The sequence below is a fragment of the Merops nubicus genome, unplaced genomic scaffold (assembly GCF_000691845.1).
Source record: "Merops nubicus isolate BGI_N331 unplaced genomic scaffold, ASM69184v1 scaffold1452, whole genome shotgun sequence".
NCBI classification, from domain to species: Eukaryota; Metazoa; Chordata; class Aves; order Coraciiformes; family Meropidae; genus Merops; species Merops nubicus.
Genome location: NW_008594024.1, coordinates 124,807 through 139,140, shown reverse-complemented (window position 1 = coordinate 139,140; position 14,334 = coordinate 124,807). Strand labels below are relative to the sequence as shown.

General features: G+C 40.2%; 1 protein-coding gene across 1 annotated transcript in view; it reads left to right on the top strand.

The window, feature by feature from the left end:
- The first annotated feature begins 1,567 nt into the window (after nucleotides 1–1,567).
- Nucleotides 1,568–14,334, top strand: part of STXBP5 (syntaxin binding protein 5 (tomosyn)) — a 102,035-nt gene continuing 89,268 nt past the window's right edge. Inside the window, exons 1-2 of the mRNA XM_008935584.1 lie at nucleotides 1,568–1,585; nucleotides 1,784–1,881. Of these exons, the coding sequence (XP_008933832.1) occupies nucleotides 1,568–1,585; nucleotides 1,784–1,881 (116 nt within the window). The remainder of the gene's footprint in view (nucleotides 1,586–1,783; nucleotides 1,882–14,334) is intronic.

Genomic DNA, 14,334 nt, shown 5'->3' with positions numbered 1-14,334 from the left:
GGGCTCTGCGGGGTTTGCTTCGCGGCACCGAGCTCGCCGAGCCGGCCCGCCGCTCCTGTTTACTTGTTCGGATTTATTATCGGAGGGGGGGAAGAGGGGGGACGAGGGAAGGAAGCGGGGGGTGTAACTGTGCGTGGCTTGTTGGATTTCCGTAGTCATCCTTCCTGAGGATTTCCAGCGTTGGTCGTCTTTTAGGCTCTTGCACGCGTGTAATATTGACTGTCATCTTGAAGGCTTCGTAGAAAGAGTGGGCTGGGTGGGGGAAGGAGTGGTACCTAGCTGTAGAGCACATCTGATGATCGCGGCATTTGAGCAGAAGCCTCCCTCTGTTGATGGGCCCGAAGGACAGGAGATCTGTCACTCTGCATTGTTTGGAAATGCACTTGTCCTGTTCCTTTGCGCCTGGAAAGGGCTGTAGACGTTTGTGGCCGTTTCGCTGCAGCGTGTTGCCAAGTTGCCGATGCTGCTGTTGCAAATCTCCTCCGGAGACAGGAAAAGTTCCTGGTTTTTTGTTCGCCTGTGTGCGATAGAATAACTGCAGTTCGCGTCTGCACACTTCAGAAAATGATGCAGCGAATTAAACCGCCAGCTGTATCGAGAGGAATAAAAACTGATTTGAATATCAATGCCCATGTTTATCTTTACAATGCACCCACGGCCTAGCTTGATATGGATGAGCTTGTTTGTAGATTCTCCTGCTTGTTTTATCTAGTGTTGCAGGCGTTTCTGCCACTTCTGCAAGTTGTACATGAAGGACGTGGAAGAGAACAGAGCTGTCGCCGCTGCAATTTTATTCACTGTGAAATGCTGAGAGGTGCGGGGTATGCCTGCAACTTCAGTGAAATAAAGGGAACAGAGCAGAAGTTTGCTGTGCATTTATGAGGTCCCAAAATAACTCTGTTCTAAACTAGAGGTTTTGAAATGGAAAAGCTACCATTTGTATGGCTTATGTTCTGTGTGGCTTTGAAGGAAATAAGAGTGGGTGACACTTCTATTACATTCTCGATTCAGATTAATTGGACCCTGAGAAGTGTAACGGAGCTCCTGCTTGGTCAGTTACCAAATTAGTCTTGGCTAACCAAAAAGCCAAATGTGCCAATAGCTTCATATTAGGAAAGCATCCTATGGTCAAGGTTGTTTTGACTTGTTTCGTGGAGTGTGTGGTTTGTGGGTTTTTTTTTTGTCTATTTTGGGAACTGATTATTTTCTCTTTGAGGGGAGCAGAGGGTAAGAAGTTGGTTTTGTGGAGCTTGGATTGTTTGTTTTCCTACTGTACTGAGAGAGGTTACGCTGTCATGTGAGGCCTATTGGACTGAAGTTGAAGTGCTTGTCAGAAAAGCAGGTCTCGTAATTTGTGATAGTTCTAATGAGAAGTCTGGCTTTGTTGCCAAACTTCCTAGGAACATCTCAGATTCTAATGGTTTTATTGCCTTTGTTATACATGAAAATAAGATTACTCAGAGAATGAGGTAGATGGGGGAAAAAAAATAATGCAGAGTTGGTACAGTCTTTGTACAGAAGAAATGTAAGATTCAGATTAAGTTTCAGTAAATATAATGGTCGCTTGATGATCAAGGATGAATGGGTAATTATGACTAAATAAATCTTTTATAATTGGTTCATGTAAGACAGATGATTTTCTCAGTCTGTTGGTAAAACGCTTTGTAGTTCCTTTCTTAATTGTGATAAAGACTGAATTCTATTCCCTAACATAAGATATCGGTTCTGTTTGTTCTTGGTCTGCTGCTTGACCCATCACCGCTGCGATGCTCTGGCTGGTTAGACTGTACGCCATGGTTTTCCCTATCAACCTTCAGCCCTGGCCTTTGATCCTGTTCAGAAAATACTGGCCATCGGGACTCAGACAGGCGCCCTGAGGCTGTATCCTTTTGTCTTCTGAAGTGGATTTAGTGCGCCCCGTGCAAGTGACGTTTTGATTCGGCTGCTGGAACCATTCAGAAGTCTGTTGGGAACCAGGTATGCAGGAGGGGAGGCAGAAGCTCTGTTTTCTGTCGGGGGGGTGGCCTGGATGATGTTCTGGTTGTTCATTGTGTGTTCTTTGAGCTGTGTTTCAGTTCAGGTTGTGTTAATGATGTGATGTGTGGCTGCTCAGTCATCATTGTCTCAAGTTAATGTACACATTTTGTACAGGGTTACTAGCATGCTGACAGTTGACAGCAGCTGACTGCAAATGTAAAGAGACCTGGGCTGAGCTCTCTTTCATTGTCCTGCTGTGTCCCCTGGGATTTAAAGATTCCATGCTGCTTGGTGGATTTTTTTGGTGTGTTTTTTGTTCCTGTGGCCCTGTTCTTGAGATAAGTTTGTAATACTGTAGTTACCTGCTACTGTTTCTGTGTTGCCAAAAGATGGTTTCACGTGGGAATGCTAAAGGGTATGGGAATTGTGTCTCACTAATAATTTCCAAGTGACTGAGATGAGCAGAATGAATTTGCAGAATAAAGCACCAGTAATCCTGCTGCTTCTTGTTCACTAAAAAGTGAATTACCCATATGTTCATAGCCATGTGGTACTGTAGCCATATGGTACTATCGAAGACATGTAAAAACGTGTTTAAACTTTTATTTATAAAAAAGGATGCCCTATAGATTCTTTAATCCACCTTGCCGTTGCCCAAGCTGTACTTTTAAGCAGAAGAGAATAATTTGAATTCTCTGTTGTCCTGAAACTGACTGAACTCTGACCTTCTTGGGGAAGGCTTACGCCATCTTGCTAGAAAAATCAACTTAATCCTCTTTAAACTGTAGGTAAAGCTCATCTTTTCCTTTTCCTTTGCTTCTTTTCTTAGTCTGTAAGTAGACCTTTGTTGTTTCCTTCTATATTCATGTTCCTAAGGTTAATTGTCTTAAGAGGGTTGTCTTTTACAAGTTGAAAACTTAGAACTTCACTATCAAATAGGAGGCTTTAGTGAAGTGAAGTAGCTTGTATGGTATCTGTAATAATATCTATTATGAAATCCCAGTATGTCTTAATTCAGAGTATGAGTAATAGTAATGACGACGCAGTGCTCTTAATGTCATATTTAAAACTATCCTTCACTCCATAAATTTTGGGTTTAAAAAGGTGATAAAGGTGATTTAAATCAAGAATGAGGTGTAAATGGGTGGTGGTGTTAATTACTCTAACATTGGTAGAATAGATGAGGAGAAAAGAGACCTGAAAAGTAAGGATTTAGGTTGGAGGAAGATGAGAGATCAAAATGCACCTGTTTAGAGATTAGTTACCTGTAGTTTGGGGCAATGTGATATTGCAGTTTGAGTAATAAGGACTTGATAAAAACTGTTTATTGGCATTTGTCCATGACTCTATATGTGAATTCTCAGAGTGTGAATTGCTTTCTAAATAATCAAGAGAAGTATTAAAAGATTGTGAGAGAAGAAACAATTGCTGTGAGAAGAAGCAGTAACATTGACAGAATATGTACTTCCTAAGGGAAGAAGTTTCATGCAAAGGCTGAAATGTTGGTACTTGCCTAATTTGGTGAAGCTGGATGTGCTTCTCAGTACATTGATACAGGTCTTGATTCTTGGAAGACTTGGTTAAAAGCCCTCAACCTCAGCTGGTAGGTTAGCCTTGTGAGCCAACCACACTGCAGAAGCTGCATCTCCTGTGATTATTCCCTTTGGGAAGGAGGGGCACCTGCAAAAGGAATAGACTCTGATGGGTTTCCTGTGTAAAACCAGCCTCTCCCTTTCTTCCTAGTGAAACTGGTTTGAAAAGCACTCTCTGGGAAGGAGTGACACTTGGAAGAAGTGCTTATTTCATTCTATTGCTTAAAGATACAAACGCAATCAAAAAGTGGGTGTTGACCTACAGGATGCTTTACTTGCTAAGGTTTTTACAAGCAATAAATCATGTGCAAGGATTCGCTAAAGTGGGATCCAGTTACTCTTTAGAGCTGCAAAAGTGTTTTATATTGAAATGAGGCATGGACTAGCAAGACAGTCAGTAAAGAGGTACTCACAGAGAATTAAGTCCCAGAAGTGGGAGAAAAGTCAATCCTCATTTTCTTCTGCATTCATGTTATGAGACTGTGGAAGTAAAGGAATGATAAAGCTTCCTTTATTGCCTACCAGCAGATGGAAGCTGAGTATTTGTGTTTTCTTTGTCAAGTATAGGGACATCTTCAAGCTTTCATTTCCTTCCTATTACAGGTAAGTGCTGTATGTAGATAATGGTGAAGCAAGTTTTTTTAAGACTATTAAAGATAGAAAATTCTGAAGTCAAAGAATGAGCTAACCTGCTTCAGATTTCATTAATATGTGAAGAAATTAATATTACAATCCTGACTGACTTCGGACCATTTATCAGCTACCCCCTTTACAGAACATATTGAGCAGTCTACATTTTTGATATTTTAACTTCAAACCTAGTATTGATTAGAACTGATCAATGTGAGCAGGAATTTTCTTGACCTCGCTCCCATCTCATTCTTCTTTGAGGACTCTGTAACCACTTCAGAAGGAACAGAGGATTCTAATACACAAATACTAAATATTTTCTCTAGTATTGATACGGTGATGTGAGAAATAGAACTGAAGTTTCTTGTGAAGAACCAAAATCTGTGGATAAAGATATACTGGGAGTTCACTGACTTAGTATATTGATGAATTAGACAAAATAACATCAACACTGTATTGAATTCGCTGAAACCATAAAGTAATTGTCAAAATGGAAATACTGAAACTATAGGTGGCATGTTTCACTAACTGGATTAGTAGAGTTGCTACTCTTATTATTCTTTGTCCCTGATCCTAGGCTCGATAAGTTAAAATTGGAGGAGAGCATTGTGGAGTTGGTGGCTTAGTGTGCCAGAGGCAGAACTTTGCTATTCTGTGCCCATAAACAGCAGCTAGTTCTAGATCTTGCAGTTCTAAGAGGGAGAGAAGTCCATAAAAATATTAGGAGAAGACTACTTTTGGTGTAAAACATAACCCTTATGAGTCACCATAGTTACAGTTTGAGATTATTCACTAGCTTAACTTGAGCAGTGTATCTCTTGTATTCCTTTTAAAAACACACTCAATTGTCTTTCCAGAGTTACTCAGGAGTATTTGTAACTGATTCAGCTAGGAGCTGTAAGAGCAAATGTTTCTAAGGCAGACTGATCGTGCTCAGGTGTTAGAGAAGTATTTGTGCCCCCCATAGAAAGGAACATTTTGAGCGATTAATAACAAAGGCTCTGTTCTGTTGTTTTGTTTTGGTTTTTTTTTTCAGCCATGGACAACAACTTGGTTCCTTTACTGTGTATGAGGAAAAGTATACAGCTTAGCAGGATACAAACTTTGGAGAAGGGTCAGATGCTGGACCTACTGCTTCTGACTGTATAACAGCCAGCTGACGTGACCCTCTCCCTGACATGAGACTCTGTTGATTCTGTTTTCTGTATTGCAGGGGAAGTTGAGTGATGGGGTAGGTACAAGAGCAAAAGCACAGTGCTGAGTGACGTAAATATGAAATTTATTTCTCACATACACCCGCACACATCTGCTCATGCTGATCCAGTTATTTGTCTGAGTTTGTGGTCCTGATCAGAGGACACTCATTCCAGCTGCTTGAGGTATTTGAGTCTTGGCCTGGTGTCCTGGCTTGTGTGTGACAATTCCACCTTAGACTCACCCTTCTGCGTAGTGATGGATACTTGTGGATGTGTTCCCCAGAAGGAGCAATTGTGCTTGCTGTTGATGGTGAGTGTAAGCTGCTGATGGCCTCGTTTGTCACTGCAGACCAATATCTTTTACTTCCCCTTCACTGAAGGAACTTAGCCGTTGTTACCAGACTAGCTTTCACCTTTTGATCTCCTGTGCCCAATGTGTTGAATATCAAGTAATTTAAAGTTCATCTGTGCTTTGCTTCTTTCTTGTGCATGCCTGAACCATTACAGCAGTGCACGTAGTCCGTAGTCTTTAGGGAGTCTTGTGCATAATTGACTGTGCTTTGTTTTCCCAGCAGGTACCAGACCTTCTAATGAGCTCCTCTTGAGTGTATGTGCTCAAAGTTTAACTTATGTGAATGGTGTAATTGGGTAGCCTTCACCCCGTGACATCCTGACAGCATTCGGTGTCATAGGTAGCAGCCATGCTTCTGTGCTGTCTGTTGTTTTCACTGTTCTGCTTAAACATCCCTCTAGAAGGCAGATGTGATCTGGACTGCATAGCATTTAAGCTGCAAAGAGGTTTTAGAAAGGTGAAATGGATACTTTCAGGATCCATCTGTCTAGGATTGTATTTCCTTAGAACTTTAAATTAGTAATTGCACAAGACTCTGGACTTAATAGTTGAGTGAGCACTTTGCTTTTATAGGAGGTAGAATAAGCTTTGACGCTAAAGCAGGAAAATTGAAGGAATTCTCATGATCCATGCTACTTAACTGCTCTGCCTTAAACAAGTTTCTTCATTTTTCTGTGCTTTAATTCCTCAATAGCAAAACTAGGACAGTGTATCAGATGAGATGTATTTTGATTGTCTGCCAAAATGAATGCAATATCTTTATTGGTGCCTTATGCCTTAAAAATACTGATTTGCAGCTTGAAGCTCAAGCTCACTGTATCTCTTGATAGAGGGGATTCTACAAAGGAAGACCATTTCCACTTGAAATTCTTGAGAATAAAGGCAATATCTGTAGAATAAGAGTTGTTGTGCCTTCCACACAGACCAACCTGTGCCTGAGATGCTTCATTCCCAACCAGAATAGACTCTTTAATTAAAGTTTGAGGGTTTGTTTCTGTTGCAAACCCAGTACACAGAAAGGAGAAAAATTAGATTGTTTATCATTCTGTCATTAAATATCTGAAGATCCCAGTCGTTCTGAATGTCAGCATCTGTTCATTTCCCCCCTCCCCCATTCTTTTCAGCAGTAAAAGATGTCTTATATAAGAAAATGGATGAAGTTTGCACATATTTGAGGTGTATAAAACTTGCTTTCTGTGGCATCCATTCTCTGGCCTGTGTGAGAAGAACTCACAACTGTTACTCTTTGATCAAAATAGCTTGAAGCCTGGGTGTGTGGTTCCATGCAGTTTCTGATGAAATGTTCATGTTGCAGTATCTGGATAGTTTTGCTGTAGACATATCAAAAAAATTCAAGCAATTTAATGAGTTACCTGAAGATCTAAGAAAGTTCCATTTCTAACTTGTGTTGTGACTATATCTGTTAATGGTACTTTTCCCTTGAAGTTTTTGGATTGTGCAAGGCAGTCTGGCAGTCTCACTGGTTTTTGGTAGATTTTTTTTCCTTTCTCATGGGATGGTGAGCTCGAGATGTTGTGTGGTGTTGGGCGGCTGCTGCTGTTGTTAAGTAGCTCTACACCTGCCATTTCTCCCTTCTGGAGATAAGGTAGTAGGTCAATGTCTGGAGTTGTGTTTACAGTATGCAGAGCAAAGATTTCACTTCAAGCTGAACATCGAACTGTGAAGTTGGCACAGTTCCAAGTGAGAAAATGGACCAGAGGATCTTGGGAGGTCCTTTTCAACCCTAAGTAATTCTGTGATTCTGTCAGTCCTTTGAATATGGCAAAGTCAAACTAAACTACTGTTTTTTGGCTTGTTGGAGGTTTTTGGCATTTGTACGCTGAAGAGACTACTCTCAGCTTTTATCAGCATTCTTCTGGACTTTGAACAAATCTCCCTGTTTTGGGAGGAGTACATTGGTAAAGCTGCTAAACATATTACAATACTGTCATGCTAGAGAGACTCTGTGATTATCTGTTAATAAGGAGATGTTTATTGGCTACCTTACCACCCAGTTCACCTAGTGTAGTTTCAACAAGAGAACTGCTTAGCTTAAAATATACATTAATCTTATCACAGTTCATGGTTGTTTTTTTTTTTTTTAACACTACCACATTTATATCTTTCAGCACTTGGTTCACATGGGTATCGTTAGCTCTCTTGTATCTTTCTTTCAGTGGAAAATCTCCATGCCCTTAATGAAGAAAATCAGCTATGTTTGGTTATTTTGAAATAAGTCCAAAATGCCATGTTAATACATGTAACTCTTAAAAATATATGGAATTATAGCAAGTTAGTCCTACACAGAGAAACCTATGACTGAATTCTTCGTAATATATAGGATGGTGTGCTTTTAAAATCAGTGAGTACACTTCTTGAGAGACTTGGTGTGCTGATTTTGGCTGGCGTAGAGTTAATTTTCTTTGTAGTAGCTTGTCTGGGGGTGATGTTTTGGATTTGTGATGAAAACGGTGTTGACAACGCAGGGATGTTTTCATTATTGATGAGCAGTGCTTACACAGAGTCAAGGCCTTCTCTGTTGCTCACTCCACCTAACCAGCAAGGGTGCTGGGAGTGTACAAGAAGCTGGGAGGGTACACACCTGGGACACCTGACCCCAGCTGGCTATAGGAATGTTCTACACCATATGATGTCATGCTCAGCAATTAAAAACTGGGAAGAAGTAAGGAGGGGAGGGTGTTTGGAATGATGGCGTTTGTCTTCCCAAGTAACTGTTGTGTGATGGAGCCTGGCTTTCCTGGAGATGGCTGAACACCTGCTTCCTGATGGGAAGCGGTGAATTAATTCCCTGGTTTGCTTTGCCTGTGTGTACAGCATTTGCTTTACCTATTAAACTGTCTTTATCAAAAACCCAAAATTTTTTTCTCTTTTTGCCATACAGGGTCTCTCCCCAGTTCTGCTGGGGGGGAGTGAGCAGCTGTGTGGGGCTTAGTTGTTGACTGGAGTTAAACCACAACAGTCCTTTCCAGTGCCCAACATGGGGCTCAAAAGACTTGAGATAACAGATTTGATTGGAATGTGCTAGATAGAATTTATAGCTGTTACTGTTGTTTGGCTGTTAATCTGCAGGCTTCTGTGCTTGCCATGGGGTGTGCTTGCCATACTGTAAATTAGAGCCTAGTGCTTGTTAGTGGCTGCGTTTTGCTTTCACTGCCTGCTGTAGTGCTTATCTTACTCTGCTGTGCCTGGGAACACTCTGATAAGGGCAGTGGCAGTGCGCCTGGGCTGGCAGATGGTCAGGGCATCACTACTGTTTCTGTGCTGCTCTACTGCACAGGCTGGAACTCCAGTGTGGACTCGAGTCAAAAGGGGCTGTGTCCTGTGACTGAGTCCCTTGTGGGAGCAGGTTACCCCAAAGTGTCTGTTGATAAGCCCATGCCACAGCAGGTACATCTCAAAACATCTGTGGCTGGCTTTGTTGCAGCAGGCATACCTCTGAAGGGCTTGTGGCCCAAGGGTAAGTCCATGCTGGAGAAAGGTACACTTTGAAACATCAGTGGCTGTGCATGAGGTCATGCTGGAGCACCTCAAAACCTGTGGCCATGGATAATGCCACAGCAGAGCAGGTACACCCCTGGAGGGACTGCAGCCGTGAGTAAGACGGTGTTTGAGCAGGTTTACTTCTGAAGGGACTGTGGTTGTGGGTAAGGCCACGCAGCAGCAGAGACATCCCTGAAGCTGTTGTGGCCCATGGATCTGCTGGAACAGATGCACCTCGGAGTTAATGTGGGTGTGGATAAATCTGTGCTGCAGCAGGTCTTTGATTTGAAGTATTATCACATATACAGTAATTCTGCTAAACAGTTTTCAGTAGTGATTGCCTTTGTTCAAAAATACCTGAAGTGTAACTGCGTTAAACCTCTATACGGTAATTTACAAAAATGGGAATTTTAGAATGGAAACTTTTCTTCCCTTTAGATATCATACTGACAGAGTAGAAGCCTAATGGATATAGCCTCGCAGCTTCAAACTTGCTAGGTCATGGTGAGCTTGGGGAAGGAAATGTCTTCAGAAAGCAGGCAAGGCTTGCAAGGTTGCAGGTATTGCAAGAGCACTCACATTGCTTGTTTTCTTGTACCTCCTTGCTATTTGGGAAACGGAGTGGTGGTGATCTGATGATGTTAGGGTAAAATGTAATGGGGAATTGGGCAGGTGTGACTCAGCTGGAGTGCTGTACCCTAAGTCTGAAAGCCTAATTCACTAGGCTCTTAATTTGACATTTTACTGGATTTGTTCTTTCTTGGTCACTCTGGAAGGGTGTTTAGAACTGAAGTAGCATTATTGCTGCAAGAGGAGAAATGTGCAGTTTCAGTGAAGTCATGTCTAGAAGAGTAGAAGCAACTCATGATTTGAGATGTGGTAAAGAAAACTTGAAAGCACAAACCAAGATTACAAACTCTTCTACTAAACAGGAAGGTTTAGTAGAAAGTTTAACAACATTAAACTTCTAAATGATCAGGTCTCTATTTTTACCAAGGTTTCACAAGACAAAGATTGGCATGCTTGCACGTTTCCTTTAAGGTGACTAGGAGAAATCGCAGTTGTTATTTTTGTTTCCTATTGCTCTTCTAGAACTGTTTTTTGTTTCTCAGTTTAATGGAACAGTAAAACCCCACATTATTTATCACTGTTCCCATAACACATTTGGGGTTTGTAGGGTTCTCTATGTACAAGCTCAATGAAAAGAGAAGTTGTCAATTATTAAATTGTATATGAAGTTAAACAGAAGTGGAGGATATGGATTTTAGGAACAGTCCACTTTGTCCTTAATCTTAGCTGACTAGTAATTGTTTAATATTTTGAAAAAATAGTCCTTAACGGTTTTGAGAGAGTTAATACTACACTAGGTCTTTATCTTTTATCTCTTGGGTCTTCTCATTTCTTCTTGCTACTCTTGGTGTGTACCATCAAACTGATCATTATAACTTTTTTGAAAAAATGCAGATTATTAATCCTGTAAATTACATAAGACTACTTTTCCAGAGTTCTAAATCCTTGACATGAAGTGTATTTGCTTGCCGGCCTGAGGAAGAAGTTTGTGCTACCTGTGGACTAAAACAGCATATGAGAGCTGTCAAGGGCCACTAGACAAATGAGATGCCCTCTATTAACCCCTTTCCCAAAGACGAAAAGAAAGGGAATAAGGGAGAGAGTTATGGATTGGGAAAGAAAACTAAAACAGCTTTAATGAAGATAATAAAAATCTAGTATACAAAACTGGTGTAGAACCCAACCCCCCTGATGGCAATTATGTCATTGTCACCACTGATGCTGTGGGCAGGCACTCGGGAAGTCCCAGGGTGGACTCCCAGCAGATGGGGATTGGATTCAGGAGCTGGATTCTGGAACTGCATTCAGGAACACATGGATCAGGATCAAAGGCAGAATGGAGAGAGTCCTCCTTGGATGCTGGCTACTGAAAAAGAGATTGACCCTCATGAACCCTCAGCTTTATAGTCAATATATTGTTTATTGAATGGAATACCTTTTTAGTCAGTTTAGGGTTACCTATCCTGTCTGCTCTGCCCCTGAGTGTGACTGCCCGACATGGTACACAAGATTTAGCACTGACCTTAGTCTCCATAGGAGCAAGTATAAGATTTTTCTGCACGCAAGTCTTTGGTAGTAGCCTGGTAATGTTGTTGCTACTAGAAGCAGACATTGTCTGCAAAAATCTACCATTAACTTCAGAAAGTGCAGTTAAAAGAGACTTGAGCTGAAAAAGAAAATCACGGAACAGAGTAAGTTCTGTTCTAGCTCAAAGCAGGACAGAGAGCTCATTGCTTACCTGCTACCAGTATGCTGTCTTTCAGCAGCTTTTGAAATTAAAAGTTCTGGTGCTGAACCATAGATTTAAATCATGGTGTCATGATTGGTACTTGAATACTAATCGAGCATAGCCCCTTAGTATTCAGCTGGTGATAACTTTGGTGACCTTTTTCATGTCAATGCTTTTATCACAGGTACTTGATAATAATACAGCTTAAGTGTTTATCAAAGGGAGCACTGAGTTACTACTTCTGTTGACTTCCAGTGCAAATACAGGTGAAGGTCTAACAACGTAACTTAAACCTTTGGCAGTGATATTTTTATCACTGAATTTAGGCAGAGCTGAAAATAACAAGGTCTTGGAAATAGCTTAAACTGAAATATTTCACCACTGAGGACTGTGATAGAGTGGTATAGTTCCTTATTTAGGAGGTTTCCAAAAGATGTAGCAATTTTGTCAGCATCTGGAGGTTCATGCTGAATCCTTATTCATCTTGATTTTTACAATGCTTTCATGAAATTTCTTTTTCTGTGACTGTCATTTAGCCTGATCTGACATGTCGATGTTCAATTTAAGACTCTGCCACAAATGAGAACCATCTCGTCTTATGATTAAAATCTGCTTGGTAAGAGATTCTAAAATTCTTTTGTGTCTGAGATCTACAAACTTTATGACAGCCTTGTGCTGTGTATTAGGTGCTCTGACTTAATTTCTTCATGCCAAGACTTAGTTTATTTTGAATCTCTAAGTTTCTCTTAAAAACAAAACAAATCCCAAACAAAACACAAAAAAAAAAAAAAAGAAAAACCCAAACCTCTATATAGTTCTTGTTTTGAGGTAGCTGTATGAATTGCTGAATTTTAATATTTTATTAGTAAAAAATTTTCACTAAAAAAAAGTTCCATGATAGTTCTGTGTGGCATCAGTGGTGTGCCTGTGGATCTATTTTTTGTTATTTGCTTTGAATTTTTATCCTAAGTGTTTGGAATAGTGAAAGCAGGTGAAATGTGAAATGAGTGACTGCCAGTGTATAATTCAAAATGCAAGATTAAATGCTTTGAGGAATGCTAGATTATGCTGCTTGAGCTAATTAAAATGTGGAACTTCTTTTGTAATAAGAATGATCTTGTAATGCTTGAAAAAGTGCATTCTGAAGCGTTGCAGTTTGCAAAATCAATTACTCGATCACTGTTCTGTGGAGAGAAGCTTATAGCTTGATAGAAGCAACTAAAGGCTAGTTTATTTATTCATTTTCTGTTTGGGCAACTTGAAGCTAAATTTCCTTCTAAAATTGAGCTAATATAATTGCACCAGCCACTGTTTCCATGTCCAGAGTAAGTCTTAACCTGTCCAACTCAAACTTAGTGGTGTTCATAAGAGCAATACTAGTGGAGGGAGGAGGTTAGGTTCTCCACCAAGAGGGCTGTAGACTAAACTTGCCCTTCTATGGGGTATCTCCCATGGATTCTTCAAGAACTATTTGTTTTCTCCTCCTCCTATAGTCTTGTGAAAAGTCTTTAGAGGAACTGTTTTAACTTTGGAAACCAGGAAACTAAAGCGATGCAGATCCCTAGGAAGCAAGGCCTTTGTACTTCTATTTAGTGAGCTAGTATTTCATTTTGTGTGTGATTCATGCCATTTCAAGCAGGGGATTGCATTGCATAGCCTCTTGAAGCTGCTGCCAGGCTTCTACTCTCTCTGTGTTTGATTAACATTGTTAGATCTTTGGTTCTGTTAAGAGTTGGTATATTTAACACTTCAAGGGTAGCCAACTAAAGAGGTAATGCAGCTGGTATCCAGTGTTCTTGACAACCTTTTCTTGCCTCTTGCCCACCTAGTAACACCAGCTCGTAGTCTGCAGCAGCAGATGGACAGAAGCAATTTGCATTTTTCTACTTGCTCATTAAGGAAAAAAATAGAATATTGACTTTTCTTTTTTTGTGATCACTTAATGTTAAATTGATAGGATTTGAAAGCCTATTATTTTTTTTTTTTTTTAGCATATGCTCTATCCAGTCTCACTACCTTGTTAAACAGAGCAGATGTTCATCTTCACAGTTGAAAAACATTCTTGGCTGAGCTTTGTAGTGTTGATATTAGAAGTACAGTTACTAAGCTTTAGAGATGCTTATTAATATGCAGAATGGGCTGCAGAGCAATAACTTACCTGGCATTCTCTTTTATACATGTTTTAAAATTGTGCAGTGAACTGTTGCTTTGAGATTAGCTTCACAGTCACCCTTAAATGTCAGATAAAAGGAAAGTTGCCCAAAAAAGTCCCCAGTAAGCTTCCACTTAAGTGACTAAATATAATGAGATTTCTTGCTGGCATGGCGAATATCCCCTCTATTTAAAATAGTTAGGTGGGAAACGTAACACTTTGGAAAGAAGTCCTGCTGAGTTACTAACCTGCAAAAAAAAGAGATTGAGTAACCTACCTCTTTAAAATACACAGTCTTATTAGTAATGTCCCTGTGTTTTCATAAGGGCTACTGGCCAAAGGAAGTAGTATTCAAATAACAGCCACTCACAAAGAATACTACCATTTTCTTAAATTTTTGTACTTCTCTTTCTGTTATAAATATATATAAAAACCTAACAAAACCATAAGTCCAAAACCATTTTTCAATAACCCACAGTGTATGTGACTGCCTAAGACTTGGCAGACGCTGCCTAGGGTTTCCTGGCAGATATGGCCCATGGAAGTACTGTGAATATGCTCCTAGTTATGTTAATAGTCAAAGGGGTAGTTACAAAAAAAAAAAAATAAAATAAAAGATAAAATATAATGATATT